The 21978-nt window shown below is 45.2% G+C and overlaps 1 protein-coding gene across 4 annotated transcripts in view; it reads right to left on the bottom strand.

Annotated features, from left to right (window-relative positions):
* Positions 1-1817, bottom strand: part of ELL2 (elongation factor for RNA polymerase II 2) — a 44715-nt gene extending 42898 nt beyond the window's left edge. For 2 of the 4 annotated variants that reach the window (XM_072860803.1, XM_072860802.1), the window contains exon 1: positions 1615-1817. In XM_072860803.1, the coding sequence (XP_072716904.1) occupies positions 1615-1743 (129 nt within the window). In that variant the 5' untranslated portion in view covers positions 1744-1817. Of the gene's footprint in view, positions 1-1099; positions 1140-1614 lie in introns of those variants that run through there. The other 2 variants (XM_072860804.1, XM_072860805.1) reach the window with 2 other exon arrangements.
* Positions 1818-21978: the final 20161 nt, after the last annotated feature.

A 21978-nucleotide genomic window follows, 5' to 3' on the forward strand; every position in this document is an offset into this window, starting at 1 on the left:
AGCATTAAGGTAGAGAGAAGGAAGGTATCGGCAGCTACAGACCATCGCTTCTGCCCTCCTCCGGCACCGGACAGATGTGTGAGCTAGCAGATCACAACTGGACCTATTTAAAATGGAGACAACAGAGAGAGAGATTCTTCTCCCTCCCTCATTCCTCCCCCAATGCTGCTATTCTTGTCAAACATTATTAAAACAAACCAAAAAGCATCTGCCATAAGATAACTCTGAGGATCACCTCCCGAATAGTGCCAGAGGAGGTTTTTTTGCCAGTACAAGAGTTAGAAATGTGTGATTTGGTTGAACAGTTTAAAAGATGACCCCTTTCTAAAGCCAGAAATGCCAGAGGCTAGAATAACAAAGCTTGAAGTTTTTATGTCCCATTATTCTTCCACTTGCCGCTGCTCAAATGGCGCATCCAGACTCCAGCAGGACCAGACTACGGAAAGCAGACCTGCAGGAAGCGTTGGAGTCTCATTTACAGTTAGGGAGACGAAGAATAGTGAAATAAGGAGAAGAATTTCAATTATTTTCTTGATCATAATGACCACAAATAGCTCTTTATTCAGTCTGCAATATCCTGATGATTAGGCACGTGTTAGTCATTTTTCATGCAAAATTACATTAACTTGGAAAATTGATCCTGGTTTGGAAGAAAATCACAGGTAAATAATTTACCCGAGTTGTTTCATGAATCAGAAATAAGTAAACCTCTTCCAAGATGTATGTACCTGCAGCAAAGGAGGCAGTTTTATTACCGTCAGCGCAATTTCCAACTTGTCCTGTGTTCGAACGCGCCGAAGCGTCTGATTTCAAACCGCGACATCACATATCGCACCGCCACAAGGCGTGCACGACGCCTGGGGATCCCCGCTCCCAGCTACAGCGCGAAAGACCCCAGGCGAGGAGTTCGGCTCCTCGACGCTCGCCTCCCATCACGAGGGACGTGCTCCCGCCCCAGAAGCGCGTCCCACCAGCACCCCGCTGCCTGCGGGAAGAGCATCCTTCCTCGAGAGCTCGGGGCTCCTTCCTCCTGCACCCACCCTTCACATCAGCCGTACGGACGCCGGCACCGCGAAACGCGGCTGCCAACACCAAATACCTGAGTCACTTTTCAACACGGCGCGGACGCACGCTGGCTTCGAGCCTTCCGCAGCCCGACAGAAACCCCTACCGTGGCCCACTCGCAGGGCTGTTTCACCCGCCGTGACGGCACAGCGGCGCTGGCAAAGGCGTGCATAAATAAGGCGTAGCGATAAATCCATTAATTTCAGCCAGGAGGCGTGCCGCAGCGCTGCCCAAAGTTTACCAAGCGTCACAGCGCGGAGAACATGCAACAACCTCCAACTTGCACCGGCCGCTCCGCACCCGTCCTCCGCGGGCCGCCTGCCAGCGGGACGGCTGCGTCCCGGGGAGCCCACGGAGCACGAGTGGGGACCCAGCCCTGCCCAGCCGGTCCCCCCGGGGGGTGCCCGCCGCACCTGCACACCTGCCACTGCGGGAGGGACCCCGCGGGAGACGGGGGGCGGCCCAGACGGGGACGGACACACCGAAAAGACGACAGACACCCCCTCCCCGGTGCGAGCCCCGCCACCGGCCGCGCCCCCCGCCCCTCACCTTGCAGCCCTGGTAGCTCTCCAGCGCACGCAGGGCGGTCTCGGTCAGCTTGACGTGCAGCACCGTGACGCTGGGCGACTCCCCCTGGCAGGACACGCCGTACCGCTCCCCCTCCCGCAGCTCCGCCATCTTACGCGCCCCTCAGCCGCCGCCGCCGCCGCTACGGCCATCCCGCCGCTACGGCCATCCCGCCGCCGCGCGCAGCCGCGTCGCACCCATTGGCCCAGCGGGGCGGAGCCCCGGTGAGGGGCGGGGCCGGCGCGTGGCGTCACTATGGGCGCTGAACGGCCGGGGCGGGGCCGGGGCGGGGCCGGGGCGGGGCGGCAGTTGCGGGCGGCCGGCGGGAGGGGGCGTCGGGCGGGCGCTGAGGCAGCGTGAGGAGAGGTGAGGAAATGCGAGGAGAGGTGCGGAGACGTGAGGAGAGGTGAGGAGATGCGAGGAGAGGTGAGGAGATGCGAGGAGACGTGAGGAGATGCGAGGAGAGGTGAGGAGATGTGAGGAGATGCGAGGAGACGTGAGGAGATGCGAGGAGAGGTGAGGAGATGTGAGGAGATGCGAGGAGAGGAGATGCGAGGAGAGGTGAGGAGAGGTGAGGAGATGCGAGGAGACGTGAGGAGATGCGAGGAGAGGTGAGGAGATGTGAGGAGATGCGAGGAGAGGAGATGCGAGGAGAGGTGAGGAGAGGTGAGGAGATGCGAGGAGACGTGAGGAGATGCGAGGAGAGGTGAGGAGATGTGAGGAGATGCGAGGAGAGGAGATGCGAGGAGAGGTGAGGAGAGGTGAGGAGAGGTGAGGAGATGCGAGGAGAGGTGAGGAGATGTGAGGAGAGGTGAGGAGATGTGAGGAGATGCGAGGAGAGGAGATGCGAGGAGAGGTGAGGAGAGGTGAGGAGAGGTGAGGAGATGCGAGGAGACGTGAGGAGATGCGAGGAGAGGTGAGGAGATGTGAGGAGAGGTGAGGAGATGCGAGGAGAGGTGAGGAGAGGTGAGGAGAGGTGAGGAGATGCGAGGAGACGTGAGGAGATGCGAGGAGAGGTGAGGAGATGTGAGGAGAGGTGAGGAGATGTGAGGAGAGGTGAGGAGATGCGAGGAGAGGTGAGAAGAGGTGAGAAGAGGTGAGGAGATGTGAGGAGAGGTGAGGAGAGGTGACGAGAGGTGAGGAGACGTGAGGAGAGGTGAGGAGAGGTGAGGAGAGATGAGGCGGGCTGGGGCTGCCAAGGGAGCCACTGGGCTGCCAGGTGCGCTGCAGACCTCCAGGCCCCGCTGGCTGCCCCCCACCGGGGCCTGCCGTCCCCCCCCAGGGCCTGAGGTGGAGGACAGGGAGCCCAGGCCCTGTGCCGGGCTGCCCCGGCCCTGAAAAAATGAGCCGGCGTACGTGCAAACATCGGGGAACATAGTGCCCTGCACCTTTCATAGGCATCGCCTTGAAACGAAGGGTGTTGGTACCTCAGGGTCAGTTTGGCAGCTCCACCTGCTGCACTGCTGTCACTAGTTACTTCTTTTTCTTTAAAAAAGCAGCACACTGGCCATTCAAATTGTTGAAGCAGCTTGCTGGTGTGAATCAAGGATGACTGAGTGCCTCTGTAGAAAACTGCTCTGCTTTATTGTCTCATAGGTGAAGGAGCAGCTTCATCTCACTAACTAGAACAGCAGCGCATAGCCCTTCTAGCGCAGGCCAGTCCTAACGTTGGTAAGTCAGTCTGTGCGGATTAGCGCAGGTACATGATCGTTCACATTTCATCTACTTGATGAAATCCTCCTGGGTCTTTTCTCACCCCACAGCTTCCTAAAAAGAGGCAAGCCAGCAGCATCCAAAGGCTCCCATGTGCTCAGCAGGAGGAGCTGACATGAAAGAGTGATCGGTTTAGCACTGACCAAAATTATAGGCTGATAGTTCTGCTGACTGCAGGTTGCCATTTAAGTTACTTACATCCATGGAAAATATTTTATAGGCAGTTTAAAATAGTTTTACTTTCATTTTCCCCATACCCAATCTTACTCCTGCTCTACGATTCATCTCAGTCAGCTGGCACCAAAAAAAAACTTGTCCAGTCTTTACAGGGTTAGGGTTTGAAAGCATGCTATTTAAAATGTGTTGACTATTATCTTCCAAAGCACATTTTTCATGTCACAAATTAAAATCTTGTCTTTACTTTCAAGACCATGTCCATATCTGCCCTGGTCTGGTCTCCTGGCTGCCATGCTCAGATGATAATTTACAGTTTCGGTTCTCATCTCCACCAGTTTTGTTCTTTTCCTCCACTAGTAGTTGCTCTTTCTTCTGTACTGCCCTAGACCAAAATAGCTTTCTGGTATATACACATATACACCCCCTTTTGTGTATATATATACACACACCCCCTCGTATATATGTACATATATATATGTACATATATATATAGTCTCATACAACTCCCTTTCTTCAGGTCATTTCTCAATACATACCTGTTTCGCTTCACTTTGTTGTGATGATTATTTCCTGGCCAAACTAAGCAAATAAAATATATAATAATAAGAAAGCTAATGGTAACACTCTCTTGACAGTATAACGCATAGTTCTATCCATACTGTGTCATTTCTTTTTTAGGGAAGGCTTAGGTAAGTCCTATAAATGTTATACCTATAGGTGTGTCTATGCAGTGTTCTTTTGCAATCAAGGTTGCCTGTATATGTTTCTTTGAAAGACTGGTTCTCTGGAATGTGCATCTTTCTTAACATGACTACTTTATTATAAAATAATAACATATCAGGGACCAATACGGTATGGAGAGCAGACATCAGTGATTTCTTCAAAACACCCTGGTGTGTAGGTCTAGAGGTTTTCTCCGGCTCAAAAGATATGTAGCAAGTGGTAATGCAGAGTCTGTACAAAAATAAAGACAAGAAAGTAGAAGGAAGAATGTCTGTATGAGCACCTTGAAGAGATTTAATGCTTTTAGTAAGCCAGTGCATTCATCCTCCTCCTCCTCTGAGCTCCCTGTTCCCTTAACTCGTTCTGCCATGGCTCATCCCTTTAGAGAGTTTTTTGCTTTCCTTCTGCCTGTTTTTTTTTGGGGGGTGCCTGGTCTATATAATAATTTTCTCTGTATTTTCAGATATCAGGTGAAGGAAAAACTGAGAATAGAGCAGTCTGCTTCAGCTCCCGACTTTGAGACTTTTCCATCCATTTCCCCTTTAGTAAGCTCCCAAACACATCACCACAGGAAGAAGGCAACAGATCCTCTCCCCCACCAACAGCCCCGGGAAAAGCAGAGAGAACCTCGTCTGTGAGACACACAAGGAGGAGCTTTAGTAAAACAAGCCAAAGGTTTATAGTGGAAAAATAAACACCTTCAGCAATTGCAAAAGCAAAGCCTAATTTATGCTCGTTTCACCTGCTTGCAAATTTTCTTTCTGCTGTTAGTTTTCATATGTGAGGACATGCAGAGTGTAAATAATCTTTTGTAGGAAATGAAACATTTCTGTTCATTCAGTTAACTTAGGACCTGGTCCAGCTTCTGTTATTATCAGGATCAAAGTGAACAAGGATACAGTGTGAGACTTGCAAAAAAATAATGGACAGCTTACCAGCTTGGTGACGGTATAGCAGCTCGCTTTTTGCTTCTACAAAGTGAGTCCGTAAGCCCTGTACCTGAAAACAGCCCCCAGAAGAAAACCCTGCATGCATGCCACAGGAGTCAACAGCCTCGCATTCTCCATGCTGCAGAGTTTGGGTCTTTAGGCCTTGCCTATATAGGGAAGAACCTGTGGTCTTGTCAGTGTATGAAGTTGCACCTTTTTAATTCAAGGGGTGATTGCATGCTGAGCTACTTAAACTGGTGCAGCGTTGTAAGTGGACACCTTTAGGCTAACTACAGAGGTTTCTTTCACAGTAAATTGTTTAAGCTTATCTTGCAAAACTGAACTAAGAAATGTTGACACGAACTGCTTTAGTGGCAAATGATAAGCGAAATAATTTCTTCCACTGGCACAGGTAGGTACAAAGAAGGCTTTTTTTTTTCCCCCACTCATTTAAAGTGCAAATTCCGTGCTCAGATGAGCTTTAAGATTTGTGCAGTTTCTAGATCTTCTGATAATTAGAGTTTTTTCAAACAGTATTCTGCAAGTGTCAAGGTGAGAAACCTAATTTCATCTTAAAAAGCTTAAACTATTGCTTCTTTCTGATAGTTGCTTTCTATAAGCAGAGGCTAGTATCTATATGTGAGGTTTGGGAGGTTTTTTGTTGTTGTTTGAAGTGGAAAAGGAGAGCGTATGAAGGAGAGGAGCTGACTACAGTGCTAGTTGGGTACACTGTTTCCTCTTCTGTCGTCTACTTTGCCCTAGAAGAGCTGCGTGGAGAAAGGAGCTGTCAAATAAGAAGCTTGGTAGCTGGGCAACGGCGTCATTCATCCCTTGCCTATTGAGGTGTGACAGAGCAGCATATGTGCCGAAAGGAGGCAGGGGGTCCATATGGAAAAAAACAGATGTGATTCAGAGGTGTACAATTATGCTCATAGAAAATACAACAACCACAAGGAAATGACAGGTAAAAGCAGACTGTTTTCTTTCATTCTACTGCTTTTCCTGTAGTTCATTCCATACTGAAATGAGCAAAAATGCTTTGCAGTTTTTCAATGCTGTAGCGCATTTATACGCACGCACAAAATTAAAGAGCAAGTGTTAGCAAGGATTTTAAGGCATATGGCATGTTAGCTTGCACGCTACTGTGGTACATGGTTTAGCTGACAGGTGGTAGGAATTGGGCTATCATTCCTCTCATGCCGTTGCCGAAAATCAGCATTGCTTTGCTCTGTGTTCAGGAAGGGAGGAAGGAGATAGCCATGCTTTGGAAACCCTTTGTTTCTGGCCAGGGTTCCTCCCGAGCCCTGCACTGGTGAGCAGACGGCAGCTCAGCACCCCTGAAGTGCCACTGCTGCAAGAGAGTGGAGCACCGGGGACACGGGGTGGGCTGGTAGGTGCCTGATGAAGGCAACTGATTGCAAAGGACTTTCACAGCTACAAGTTTTTGGCGTGATCTTTGTCCCGCTAACGTCAACGGCAGGACGTCCACACGCTCCTGTTCAGTAGGCTCACATCTCACAGGTGGTTGCCATGATCCAGCTTGTGGGATTTGTGGGTTTTCTTTTTTTATGCTTGGTAATTGATGGTACTATAACCATAGTTCAGATGGTGTCAGTCCTGCACACTCTTACTGTGGTGCAGAATCGAACCCACTGAAACATGTTGCCAGTTTGGATAAACAGGACTCCTCAAGTTCTTATGGCTAGCACTTCCTCTAACGAACATGCTTTTAAAAAAAATAAAGTAGACAGCATTTGGGGAGAAACAGCCAATTACTGCTGCAAAGCAGCCAATTGCATGATTTGTTCCTTCTGTAATGCACTGTGAACTCTTCATAGTTTATGGAGCAATGGAGGCTGGAGTGATAATTCATGCTGCCAGAGGAGTGGTGAATAATGTGGGCATATTTTGTGGTCTGCCAAGAAGAATCTCCATTTCCTTGTTATACAGGTTAAAAATATACTACCACAGATAGTGGAAACAAAATCCTTACGTGTACATAAGAAATGGTTGTATTTAGTTTTCTGTAGTCTTCAGTAGTAAATTAGTTATAAGGATGTCAAAATGTTGCTTTAAAATTCAGGGCAGTATTGACTTTTTAATCTACTTAACCACTTATGTGGTTCTTCCACTGCATTAATAAAATGTCAGTGTCAGTTAGTGAAATACTGTCTGTCATACAAGCTATGCCAAATTACATATTATACAGCCTGTGTTTTTATAGCTATCACTGTAATCCCTAATTCCTGTTCTATACGGCGGTGTTCATCACTGTAGCAGAAAGTGAAACCTTCCCATCCCTTTTTGTGAACCCCACAGCAGGTATCGTAAAGGATCCGGATGCATAATTCCTGTGCAGTCCTAGTCCTTCGCACAGCTGCCTTTTACATCTGCATAGTGCCAAGGTGGAGGTGGCATAATTTCTGCTTTGTAGATTACTTTTACTACTACTCACTGGCTGTGTGAGACTGAGAGGCGTATCATTTTCAAATCGCCCAAACGGATTATTTAGGTGTATTACTGGTCTATACGAGGCACAGGAAAGATCAAGAAGCATTTAGAAAGTAGAATTATTTTATTTAACCTCTGTGCAGTTTTAAGCTAATGGCTGTTTTCCATCGGTCCTAAAGCTGTGCTTGTGCCCATGTGTGTTTGTGTATATATATAGATATATATATGGTATTTCTTTCTGTGGCATATATATCAAAGCATAGGCAAGATTTCTGTTTTCAAAGGGCTGTTGAAAATATACAAGAACAGAAAAATGTTTTGTGATAACTTAAATCTACTAGTCATCACTGTTACTTTTTCCCCTGAAATTCAGCAGAATTGTGAAACAGAAATATACCTGCGCAATGTATGCTGCCGTTATTCTTGACTCCTGCGATCTTTCCTGCCATTAAATACAATCCTTTCTTTATCCTGCTTAAATGAAAAAAAAAATACTGTGGGCAAAGAATTAGTTGGATATACACTGTCTGTGTACCGGCGACATGCCGTGCAGGCGTGGTAACGGCTAGGAAGCACCCACTGCATACAGCACGGCATGCCGCCTTCGTTTTAGCAGAAGTTGCAGGGCTGCGATGTGTTTTAAATTCCCCTGGATAATGTGAAGTTGCTAGGGTAACTGAGATTTGGACGAAGAAGTAGGAGAACCAATCAGTAATTCATATGGTTGAAGGACATTACCCACTTCTGTAGTCAGTTATACACAAATATGATCATGTCATGGCAGTCTGACATTCCTGAAGGAAATGCTGTGCTTTTGTTAAGGACTAGCTTCAGATGCAAAAGGATGAATGTGTATGCTTCTCTGAAATTATCTAGTGATTTTTAACTAAATTATTGCTTATTATTAGACAGAAGGGATGACCGGTGAGATTTATTCTGTATACAGCTGAGAGACAGGAAGAACTACGATTTGACTTCATGTTAATATTTGAAAGAGGTGAATAGAATGACAGAGTAGTTTACAGGAAGATCTGTAAGATTGTTGTTGTTGTTGCTGCTCTGTTTTATATAAGTTTGTGTATTTTAGGCCACGATCCCAAAAGACCATTTCTGCTGATAGTTCAGTATGCATGTAAGTGTTTGCAGGATGAAAGGTAAACTAAAATCATGTACGTCTAAAGCAGAAGTGTTATCAAGTACTTGCTCTCTGCCGTGAGAATTTAGTTTAATTAATGTGGTGTTCTTAATGTTAATATACTGTTTCTCTCCATTTTCTTGGTCAGTCATGAAGGCATGAAATTTGTTCCCCTGGCTGGAGTACAGAGTACCTGGAGTACAGAGGGTTGAGGCTATTTTACTGGGTAAAATAGCCATGTTTTCTTCTTCATGGTCAAAGGCATGGTCCAAAGCCACGGCAGATGCTGTGGACACCATCACAGGAGCCCGTTGCTCTTCATGCTGTCGTCTGAGTGTCTTGTCCCCGTGCGGAGCCCACCTGGGACCCCCTCCTTCAGCTCCCGGTCCCAAAGTGGGTGGGCGTTGCGGAGGGACCGGCCCGTGGCATGAGGGGCTCTGCACAGCCGTAGCACTGGCATCAGCAGGTCAGTGCCTGAAACTGAAGCTGTTATGGGCCGGGTTTCCCACGCCTGAATACTGCCTGCCTCGTTAACCGCAGGTTGCAAAGCACTGTGTTTTGTCCCTCTGTTCTTCCCTAGAAAGCACGAGTTTTGCTCAGAATTCAGTTTTTAAAACAGTCCTGCCTGGGCTGAGGTCATTTCCCCCTGTTTCTCAAAGAGAAGGAGGTCAGTCCTCTGTGTCCTTCCCTGCTTTCTGGGCACGGTGCTGTTTGCGGAGGACTGGGGCATCACCTCAGAGCAGACGGCTGTCTAGGAGATGGCTCTCGTTCCACGCAGCTGCAATAGGAAGAAGAGCTCATATGCCACAGTCTGTGGTTTAGAAACCTTGCGCATTTGTAATGAAAATTCATCTCATTTAGCACATTAATTGGTGTTGAAATAAATATAATTTAAACTGGCGTATGCTGGTCCTGGAGGTTTGCACCAGTTCAGCTGAATTCATCCTTAGCCCGTGGCTCTGTGTAATACTACGTCCAAGCCTAGGAAGCCTCGCAGTGGACCAGAACCACTCTGCCTCCCTGGTGAAACACACTAAAACTAAACATAAAATCACTGTGATGATCTGAGGGAAATAAAATCTGGAAACCGTGTAGGAAAGTTGTGTTTTCTTTCTGTAGGACAGCTGGCTGGGGTGTCCAGCAGCCAACGTAGAGCCAGCGCCAGCCCGGTGTGGTGTCTGCTGGCTGTGTGTCCGTACGGTGGTGCCAGCACTTGCACGGGGAGGAAGAGTGAACAGCACAAATTGCTGAATACAAACCAGCCTATGCTCTGAAATTATCTAGTGATCTTTAACTACAGTATTGCTTAATATTAGATAGAAGGGATAGCTGTGGGATAGCACTGCTCCAGGCTGAGCAGCAAGAATGCTGCAAATACTGTTTCTGTGTTGTCTTGACTATAGTTCTGCTTCACCCAGACCACGTTTTTAGGGTCAGCTTGTCCACGAACGCACAGGCACAGCTACGAGTGAGTGCAGAGGCATGGGCCATGCTACCTGCTGCAGATTTTCCCACCGAGCGGAGAAGAGCTCGCCTTACAGCCTCTTCACATCCTCTGTCTTGCAAACAGCTCTGAACATCTTCCACTGTCTCTATATCCTGTCTAGTGTTTCCAGACTTAAAAATAGGCATAAAATTAAATCAGAAGCAGTCTTGTTATTTCATGAAAAGTGGTAGAGAGGACAGACCTAAACTTTGGTTTCCATTCCCTTTAAAAATATGAGTAATAATCTGTAATATTCTTGGTTTCTCTCATGAATGAACTCTTTGTGATTATACTTTCTGTAAATAGCCAAGTACAAGGCAAATGTTATTAGAAGAAAATAAACATGACTTTTGCTTTCTCTTCTTGCTTTTGGCTTTAGAGATGAAAAGAGACTATAATTGCATAATTTTCCCAAAATGGGGAAAATAGGACTGTGATAGTGAACTGTAAGAAGTAAAACTTCTTTCCTTATGAGAATGACACTTGATTTCCCAATTTTTCTCTTTATTTTGAGTTTATAGAATCAGTAAAAGCTTCCAGATTTCTTGAAGTTTCTTTTTATATCCCTTTTTATCCTACTCCATATCAAGCATCTTTTGTTTCATTGCTTGAATAAAATATAGATAATGATGGATATGAAGGATTTTTTACTCTGCACTACTTTTGCATAGTTTGAAACACGCCAGCCTTGATGTGCTTTCTTATGGAAGAGTTCAGCTGCTAAACTTGCTCCTTGTTCAAATATATGGCGGAGTCCTTATTGTAGTTTTAGTCCTTATTGTAATTGTATTCTATAAATAGAAATACAGCCTCTTTGCAGTATAATACATGTCTTATATGCCTCTGTTATGCTGGAGAATCATTAAACCAATTAGAGACATGTTTTTCCTGTCTGTAATTTCTTTGAGACTTGCAACCTGTAATTTATATGTAACTTAGTATGTAGCAAGACATTTGGGTTTTTTTCTTCTCTTTCCCTGCACCATTCTTAAAAATAAAATTGCCCCAGATGTTCAGACACAGCTCTTGAAACAGGGACAGGCAGCACTGGGTTTCTTTATAAAATAGCACTGTTAACTGCTGTAGTAGTAAGGTTTGTTTATCCTATTTGCTAGAAATAGTCACAGTCACCATTCAGACGCCTCCAGCTCTGTCTAAATACCACAGTTACTGTAATTTTGACAATTAGAATTCTGCATCCCACTTTGCTATTGTTTATACTATCAGGTAACTGTTAGCTAGTCACCCCTTCCTATTTTACATTGCACTATTTAAAACGTTTCTCTTTTTTTGTTTCTTGCATTTTAAAGTAGCTTTTCTTTTTCCTTTTTTTTTTTTTTGTCTTCTTTTAATTGTAAGCTTGGAGTTTTTTCTACTTTGTTGAAAGGAAGTTTAAATTTAGACATAGGCTGGAACTGCTGAAACCAGCTTATTTATGTTCAGTTGGTTTTGGTTTACATCTGCTCTGTAAAGCTTATTCATTCATTCAGAACAGTTAAGTATGACTTGGAATGTTTGCCTTCCCCATTAGTTTCCAGTCTTTAAATGTCTGTCATGCATTTGAAATGAAGACATGAGTTTTGGTGGAAAAACCAGGTACTCCATGTGATCCACTGCATTAGACAGTTGGTTACACTGTACTGTATAAATAAATAAATAAAAATAAATAAATGTCCACACTCAAAAACATGAAAGGAAGGAAAAGGTGCCATATACCGATACCACTATCATTTGCTGCTGGGGTGAAATTTTGATTCCACTTAAACAGTTGGAAAAGCTGCCGTTGACTGCAGAGGAACACAGGTTTCGTCCTAGGCACCACGAGGACATGGCGAAAGATAATAAAACCAGCTCTCTTCACTCTGATCCTTTCTCCTCCCACCCCTGACCCTCTGCCAAAATGACTTCTGGCTCAGACTGAAGCAGAGGCAAAGGCAATTTAGTTTCATGACAAAAGCAAACAAAATTAAAATACCAAATTTGGGATGAGGGTTTCAGTGATGCTTACTGTGAAGGAAAACTGGGTTATGATTAGGAGCTGGTAGATGCTACAATTATGCAAGTGTATAATAGCAAAAAGAGCGGGGCTTTGTTCCTGCTCCTGGCAGTGACTTGCAAGGAACATAACTTCTTGGCACATAATACTGATTTACCTACCTTTGCAGTGTCTTGAATTACTGTAATGGAAGTTATTCTGTAAATGCAAAAATACAATTACTATAAAATGTCTGCCTTACTACACAGCTAAACAGGAGAACAAGAGGTTGGGATTAACTGTATTGTTGTGCCTTACAATAATTAATTTATCTTTAAATAAATTATCTTTTATCTTTAATTTATCTTTAATATCTATAATTTATCTTTAAATAAATTATTTATGTTGGGATTAACTGTATTGTTGTGCCTTACAATAATTAATTTATCTTTAAATAAATTATCTTTTATCTTTAATTTATCTTTAATATCTATAATTTATCTTTAAATAAATTATTTATCTTTAAATAATTAATTTATCTTTAAATAAATTAATTATTGTAGGGCACAACAGGGTAAATCCACTAATCCATTTATCCTGAAAACCTTTTCACGTGTATGATTTGTCATTTCTGGGAGTAGTTTCATTGCCGGAAAGCCATTGAATGTGAAGCCCACATTGGGATTAATTAGTAATTAGTTCTCCAGGTAACGTGAGATGATGACGAAATGGCCAGCCTTCAGAGAGGGACCTTCTGGCAATAATGTTATTCCTGATAGACCCGTGTTGCTCGGGTGGTGGGTGTGCTGGGGCAGGGGGAGGGCTGCTTCACAGAGAAGGACCGTACGTTCACAAGTGGCCTGAGGGTTTATTTGGCAAATAATTCCAAGAAAAGAAGATGCACGTGCCCTGTTCTGTGAAGGTATAGGGCATTCCTTTGAGGCCACTATGCAGCTTACACTGCTGGGTGTCATTGCTGCGGCACTGTAGGAACTAAAAAGCAGCTTCTTGGGGAATTGCCAAAATGAACGGAGTAGAAAAATTAATAAGCGGCTGCCACTGAGTCATCCTATCTGCTAGCCCTTCTTTAGTATCCTGAGGCAAGTTCTGTGTCAGGCTATTAGACTGACATAGTCCCCAGGACTGTGTTGGACCACTTTCTTGGAAGGGCCTTGTATAGAAATGTCAGGCTTGCAGGCTCCTGCTTTAAGAGCCAGTGTGTATATATATATATATGCTTTCTGTTTCCAGGACACCCGTGGAATAAATCTTGCAGCTTCAGTTGCATAGTAGTCCCTGTGGCATCTCATTAGCATCTTTCTAAGTCACTTATTGTCATCAAAACCCTTAATGACTTTGCTCAGGATTTCATTAAGTTAGGAGGAAATCTAATTAGCTTCTTGGTGTTAACCAGAAGGGTCCTGTAGCTCTTTCTCTGGACCAAAGACTTCACCGACAAGATAAAATTAATGTCCTCACCTTTCAAGGACACCTGGCATGCAGGGGACACAAACGCTGCCAGGCGCTCTCCTGAAGGAATCCTTGCAGAGAGCCCCAGTTCCTGGGGGGATCCTCCTGCCACTCTCTGTGCCTCCACCAGGCACGCACGGCCTGATTTCTCAATTTGAAGCTTTTCTGTGAGGAACAGACAGACTCTCCAGTCCATTTGTGGGTTGCTCAACCATCCCACAAATCTTCCAGCTCGTTCTTCAGAGGAGGCAGGGGTTCAAACGCTAGAAACGGCTCTTTTGTTAAAGTTTGGGGGTTTTTTGGTGCACGTTTTTTTCTCCCTGAGTAGCACTATATTGCTCCTAGCACTACATAATCTCCCTATAATAAAGTTTCCTTTCCGAATACCATTCAGCTGCTCCTAGAAAGGCTGCCATGGGGCGAGCCCTGCCAGGATGCGCAGCTACGAGGCTTTGTCCTGACTTGGGCTGCTCAGTGATGTCCACATTGCCAGAGAAAAGTCACCTGTTGGTACCTAAATGACAACTGAAGCACAGGAAGCTGCAAAGTACAACCTCATATCATTAATGCTGTAATATGACAAGTGCAGATATATACATATACATACACCTAATTAAGTTTTACCGGAAAAACATGGTGGAACACATGAATTATCAGTCACCAGCTGTTCTCTAGCTTCTTACATCTGCTTCCTCTGAGGGAAACACAAACACATGGTTGTTCTCATGGTTGGTTTAGCCACAGAGGCATTGATCCTTCCCTCTCTCGAACGGCACATTGCTTGTGCCTCAGTGATGGTGCAACTGCATGGTCATGCCCATCAGCTCACCAACCCTGCCGAAAACTTACCTGTCCAAAAGTGCTAGTTTTCGCTTAGGTCAGGAAGCTGATTTGGGTGACTGTGTGGGTAAATGATTGCCAATGCAGTCGCAAGCAGAAGGGGTGGAATTTACAACTGGAGACTGGGCAGCAAAATGCATCCAGCGCTTTTACTAAAAACCCTTGTTTGGGTTGGGTTGAGATAATGGACAAATCTCAGTCACAGAAAGAAGCAGGTAAGAGCAATAGCTACAACACTTGACATGAAATCAGTATCAAATAAATGAGATTGAGCATTTGTACTTTCTCCTGTGATGTCACTTCACTTTCTCTTCTTTGTGTTGTTGCTCCATATCACAAACATGAGCTTCCAGGCTTAATGCATTTGCAATCCAACATAAGAGCTTTTGCAGAGCCCTCTGGATCTTTGTATGTGAACGAACTAACCTGAGTGTCTGTGGGAGCATAATAAGCCTAAAAATATAGATTGGTGTGAATAGACACACGAATTTGGACAGGTACACTTGCTTCAGGGAGCTACACTTGCATGAGGGAGTCATGGCAAGAGACGTGGTGGAGACAACAACATGCAAGTCCTACATTGCTTGTAGGGAGTGCCAAGTCTGGGTGCAATACACGTGCCGAACCAGAGACGCTTGTGAGCCAAAGCCTTTTCTGATGCTCTGGCAAGCCTTACATCCAGTTAATCACTGATAATTGCATCAATAGGGACTAAGTTAACAAAAGAAACCCTCCCAAACTTTAGTGTTGCTACCCAGGAGTGTGCATTTTGCGCAGAGCTGGTAGACGGTGGTTATATCACTTGTGCAAGATCCCCTGTAAAACATCTGGCGCAAACAGTTTCAGAGGTTGTATGAGATATTCTGGCAGGTGGCTGGCTGTAGCCAAAGAGTGACCATTGCTTTGGAATGCCATCCTTAAGGTTTTCATAGGGTCTTTGCACAGGATTGAGACCACAAGGCACATAGGAGGCACTCTGGGAACTGTGGGGCCGCTCACAAGAAGGAGACAAAATTGGTTCCTACTCCATGCTGGGATGGGACTGTGCTGACTGCACCTGGGTCTCCTGGGTAAGCCATTGACGTTGAAAGGAGCTTCTTCCCACGGCTGGGGTGTGCTTTACCCAACAGGCCCCGGTGATCTCATGGCATGACCCAGTCTGAACTACTAATGAGCTCCATAAAGCTCAGGAGCCTGCCGGTGCAGCAAATGGTAGCAGCCTCTAGGTCAACATCTAGGTTTTTAGGCAAACCCTTGGAAACACCTCTGCACCTCTTCCAGGGAATAGCAATCTGAACACAGTTACGGTGACAATGAAGTCAGATTCTTGCTAGCCCACCACCATTGGATTGCTTGCAATAGTTTCAGATGGTTGCTATTGATATGGCACGGGTTTTGCAGATGTAGGAAATGTCTTTCTTTTTGGCTTAGGCTTTGTAAGATTAATCACAGTGAAATTCTTTCAGGAGGAGGCTGAAGTGAAGTGTGAGAGTGATTCAGCAAAACTCGGCAATATTTTTAATAAGGACAATGGTCTTTCTCCAGAAAGTTCAATCATCTGGATGCTCAGACTCTCAAAACTGCCAGCCATTTATTAGTATTTTTAACAACTACAACCTTTTCGGAGTTATGAAGTCTTCCTTCCATTAGCAGTAGAGAGCATTCAGCACCTTGTGATCTCATGATAATAATAAATATAAAAGTAGGTTTAATTAAGAAGATGGCTGCCGTTTGCAAATGCAGGAAATAATATATGTACAATTATGAACGTTTCAACTGTAAAGTCCTCCTTTTGGGATCTGGTGCATAACTGTAGCTGAGTGAAGTCAAAATAGCTGTTCCTTGTAAATCTGCAATAGCTTCTGCACTCCTTTGCGGATGCTTCTCAGCAGAGCTTACAGTAGCTATATCACAATGAAATTCCTGCATGACTCTTTGTGGGCTGAGCCTTTGTTTGAGCGTGAAAACGTCCGAGTGTTAGACCAAATCTTTCTTCGCATTGTGGCCTCTAGATTACAGGTTACTTTGATAGCAAATTATAGACAAGTTAGTGATGTTCCAGTGAGTAGGTTGAAAGTTAAGGCATTAATTTCTTGATATTTTAAATAAATTCAAATAACACGTTAGGTAACAGAAGTGGAATTGAACACTGCAACGAGCTGACAAATGAGACACCTCTGAATATACACACATCGTCGGGAATCTCATATCTCCTTGTATGAGCTAGAGCACAGCTCCTCTGCTCGTTTGCTCTGAGCAGGAGAAGAGGAACCCCTTCTGCCCCGCTAACCCACATGTACACAAACCCACCACGTCCCACGATGCCCACAGGACTTCAATCCTGAATTCTCCAACCTCTTTGCAGAGATGAGTAGTGAATGCCTCCATTTACAACTTTTTCCTCTTTGTTTTTCCTATAACTTACACTAAAACCCATGGGCATGTATTTGTACCTTTTCAAATGAAAGGAGCATTATGATTTACTCAGGCGTGTCCAGCCCCAACAAATGCACGCTGGTTCTGGAATGAAGTTGGCTCTGAAATGGTTAACGTTATTGCTAATTAAGTGGTTGTGATCAGATTTCAGAGGTTAAATCCCATTTATGGGAGAAATCCACACAATTTGCCGCTGTTGTTTCAATCTGCTGGATTGACAGATGAAAAGACAACGGCGCTTCAATCTGCATTGCCATCAGGGACGGACTCGGGTGCTGCAGGCAAAGGGCTTCTAGAGGAAAGTTGCCCAAAGATCTGCGGTGGAGCTGGCAGACAAAGGCCGTTTTCCCAGCGGCTGGTCCAGTAACGTGCCACATTATTACGGGTTGGTTTGAGGTATGGCAGAATTTTTATGGTTTGCCCCTGGGGATAGCTGAGGGCTATTGTATTAGCAGCTCTGGGCTGAGGGATTACTGAAGTAGCACTGTCCCAACAGGTAGTGGACCATAGCCCACAGTTTTTGCACTCTAAATACAAGATACAATAAATTCATTTCAATTTTTTTTTTTTTTTTAAATAGAAAGGATGGTGGAGTATTTTGCAAGTGTGCTGCTACCTCTCCCATGAAGTAAGCTCTGCCTAGAAAATAAGTAAGTTCTTTACCTCTTTAGCCCAGCCATGGGCTGATCCCCAGGCAGCTCCCCCCAGCCCTCCCAGCTCAGACCTGCTTTCTCACGCAGCATGGCGTTGCGCGATGCGGTCCAGGGGTGTAAGTTCACTCCAAACGCACACCTCTTTTTTTCTGTACTAGATGACAGAGATCAGTGTGAGCGAGGGTTGTTTTGGTTATGCACAAAGGTGAGGCCTCATGACCTAACCGGTAATTCAAAACTGTTGGAAATTAGAAGTAAGCAAATCTGCTGTTTACACTAGAAAAAAGTAGTTACTTTTTTAATTATCCAGCAGTGTAAGCATACAGGAATAAATTCCTAAGCACCCTGACTGTCTCCCAGAGGGTAATATTATACTGATATTGTATTATTGTTATTAATCTTGGAAACCCACATCTGCAGCTGCAAATCTGCCACAGTGCCTGTTGCTGTCCCTTATTCTGGGATACGTGCAGCTCTGTAGTAACAATTTTGCCTACGGCTAAAACTCCCCAGTCCGAGAGCAAAGGGCTTTTTCCAGCAGCGATAGCACCGTTGGCTCGGTTGTCTCCCTGGCCCCGGCGCAGCAGCCCCGGGCACTCGGAGGCACAGGAGGGCTGCAGGCTGCGGTGGGCTGCGGGGCCGGTACCGCAGAAGCGTCTGTCTGGCTGAGGAGGGCTCGGTGGGCCACACAGCCCGGGCAGGTGGCTGTGAGCAGGGACAGCCCTGGAGCGGGTGTACGGGCCCGCTGCTCTCGGCGGGAGGGTGGGATGCAGGGTAGAGCATCCCTGCCTGCCGCTCCCCTGCCCTCCGCCGCTGCCTCCTGCTCTGGCACGGTGCCTCCTCATGTGATCGTAACTTCAGTAAAAGTCTCTGCATTCTTCCTCCGCCGTTCCCTCCCATCCCCTTGAAATGCCAAGGCGAATGTCTGCACGTACCGTGTGTATGTGCCGTATGTATGTACGTCCGTATGTCATGCTCCATAACATAGTCCGCTGATTTACAGGTTGGTTTCTCAGCTGTGTGTACGGGCTGTGTCTCCTTTGCACATCGCGAGTTATGTGAGCTGTGATTATGTGAGTAACAGTGGGAAGGAGTGGGGTCTGCGTTGGTACACGGAGAACAGATGAGCACATTGAGAGTGGATGTAGCATTTATAAGAGCAGATAGCATGGGCAAACAACGAAAGCTTAAGTGACGTATTTCGGTGTATAGAAAAGTTACACATACCAGAAAACTGTATTTCAGGGCTAAACAGAGCGCGTTAGAGCTTATCCATCAGCAATGTATGTTCAGAATGGATTTTTAAAATCAAAATTGAAAAAAAGAAAGAAAAGGTACACAAAGAGCTTGCTAAAGCAACTTCATTGGATTAATCTAGAACAACAAAAGCCAGGAAACGGAGAGTTAAGATTAACTTGTTTTGTTTTGGCTGGAGATGTCAGAAGTCTCCGAGCAGTGGGTGATCTCACATACCACATACTTCATGCTGCAATAGTTAGAGACACAGAGCTAAGGATGGAATTTCAGCCTCTTATTGGAAAAAAAAAAGAAAAAGAAAAAAGAATAAAGAAAAAAACTGTCTTCTTGGCTGGTTATACTTTTAATGGTATACTATGGCTTTTGCAAATATTTCCGTTGTGCTAGTCTGATCCCTCATGATATGTGTGATTTATGGTTCATCTGGAAGACGTGTAAAATATTAATTTGGATAGCCTCCTTGCTATGTTGAGGTTTTGATTAGCTTTTTAAAGGCTTGTGTTGCTTTAACTCATTTCGCACATCATCATTTTAAAACATGCTGTGTATAGTAATTTATTCCAGCTGCTCATGAAGGTTTGGATTGCAGTATACGTAGTGGCTCGTAAAACAAACGCTTCAGAAATCCTCACTCAGTTAGTGTCACGGCATGCACAGGAGATAAGTAGCAGCTGAATTGCAGCCTGGTGAACAACCGGACAAGCAGCATGCTGGAAAAAGTCATTGGTAAATATAAGGTTAAGAAAATTTACTCCTATTTTTATTCCTTTCAGCAAGAAAAATGGTGACGGGTTTGCTGAGAGGACGTCTGTATCAATGTTAGTTTTTGCCAGGGTCTTCAAACACCTAGGTACTAATTTGTGACTGGGCCGTTCGTGGGCTGCATGTGAGCTGCATGTCTGCAGCACAGGGAATTGTGTCAGGATTGCTTCTCTGAAAATGCTTTTTTGTGGTGGAAACAGGGTGCAGGCATGGCCACGGTGGTCCTGATCTCCCAGGCTGGGGAGAGCAAACGGGACGGGGCAGAGCAAAGCAAAGACTCACAGAGAGCTGTGCCTGGTGCTGCCATTCTTGACGTCTCTTTTGAAAGCTTTTAAGAGTTGTAAAACTTTTCAGTTTGTGTTGGAAGAACGCATCCCACCCCATTCTTCCATGGGCTTGTTTGTGAGGAAGGAGGAGCAGCTCTGGGTGAAAGTGATGGAATGGCAGCAGTAATTGGCAAGAATGATGTGTATCTGAGAAGAGCAAGAACGCAGCAATCAAAAAAAAAAAAAATTGGTGTGATTCACACTCTGTGCAAATGAACTGACCTTTTGTTTATATTCATTTACACCCCATTTTATTTTTTCACAGTGTTGCTGAAACTGGCAGAAGTTGCTAGAGGAATTTACATGTGCTTTCCAACTACAACATAAGCTATTCAAAGTGAATTTTGGTTTTTCAGACAAATTGTGCCGCAAGGCTGTACCCCATCATCCAGCAGAACAACATGCCATAAAGACCAAAGCCAGGCTTCCTGCTGATTGCGTGAAGTGGAACATGGGACTCATCTTGAGCTGGTGTCAGTTTGCTGTGCTGGCTTGCCAGCTGAAAAAATATAACAGATACATGCTATTTGATCACTGCTAAATACCACCCTGAGAGTTTACAGCAGCCAGGATCAAGGATTAAAGACGTTCCGTGCACCACTCAGGCTGCTTACCTGTCTGCGGCATCTGCAGCATCGATGCGGTGATGGAGGTGGAATCCCCCAGAAATGTCAGTGGACTACCAGTACATTACAGAGCATCTTAAATGAAGGATTTGGGGCAGTTTCTGTGCTAGAAGTAAATGCTAGAAAGCATTACAGTGCACAGTACTTGACTTAGCACATTCTCATTTGGCTAATTGAAAGGCCATTCTTTTGGTTCATCTTTAATTCATCCAGTTGTTGCTTTGCTGTTATGTGGTCATTTGTCTTGTGGCAGCTTACGAGGATCACTGTGCAGCGGTGTTTCTACCTTCATAATTCCCTGTATTCAGACAAGAAACCAAATAAGGGCATATTATTTTTCTTTTTGCTTTTAACTGAAAAATACAAATACTTTTTTCAGTCTTTTTTTTTTTCCTGACACTCTTAGGACTATGATTCACAGGTGGGGGAACCTTCCTTTAAGATAACCTAAGTGGCTCCCACTCGGTTGCTGGAGGGTTGGTTTAGCAGCAGCAGAGAGCAGCAGCTGAGCTGCTGTAGTTTTCCAACTAATGTGTTAATTGATTTCAAGATAGGCTGTAATTTACATGGCTTCAGTAGCTGCAGGTGACTCATCCCCACAGCAGGAGCAGAGGGATGTTGGGAAGAAGAGTGAAACACAGGAACGTGGATTGTAGGAGTGAAGCTGGGAGAGCCTGTCCCCTCTCGCCATCCAGCCAGAGCGGGAGGGGAGAATCAAAGTGAGACGGCTCCATGGCTTATTCTAGAAGGCTTTAACTTGAAATGTTTGTTAACTTTTTGTGTCCTTTTTGCTTCTTAGCAGAACCCAAATGTAAACACTCATGCTGAAATTTTTGGAAGCTTGCTTATTTATCTTATGTGTGACCATGGTGGGAGCAGGACGGCCACAAGGAGAAGGACAACTACTGGGAGTAGCACCTATGGGTCCAGAGCCTGGTGGGCGTCCTGTCAGATTACAGTCTCGTGAATACAAAAACATAAGAGCATAACAAATGTTATGGCAATGTTTTTGATAACAAAACTGTGTCTTGTCAGCCATCGTGAAGAAAAGCTTGAAAACGGGAATGAGCATAAATTGCTGGCTGCACGGAAAAGTTTGTCCTGTATTGCCAAGATTTGCATTTGAACCTGTCTACTTATTCTGGTGTCATCTTCTATGGAAGTAAGAGTGCCCGCATCAACTGAAGAGGGGCTGAGGTTACACCAAAAGCTCACCGCCCTCCCACCAATATAGTACCATCTTTGGGGGGTGGCAAGGGGATGAAACTTCTCCCATAACATCTTCTGGCTCTGCTTCTTCCTGGGTTGCAGACCAGGCAGGTGGTGAGATTGGGTCTCCTGCTGTGCAGCCCCTCGCCATTGCCCTGCTCCACGCAGCCTCTTCCAA

Source organism: Ciconia boyciana, chromosome 4 (assembly GCF_034638445.1).
Source record: "Ciconia boyciana chromosome 4, ASM3463844v1, whole genome shotgun sequence".
Classification (NCBI taxonomy): Eukaryota; Metazoa; Chordata; class Aves; order Ciconiiformes; family Ciconiidae; genus Ciconia; species Ciconia boyciana.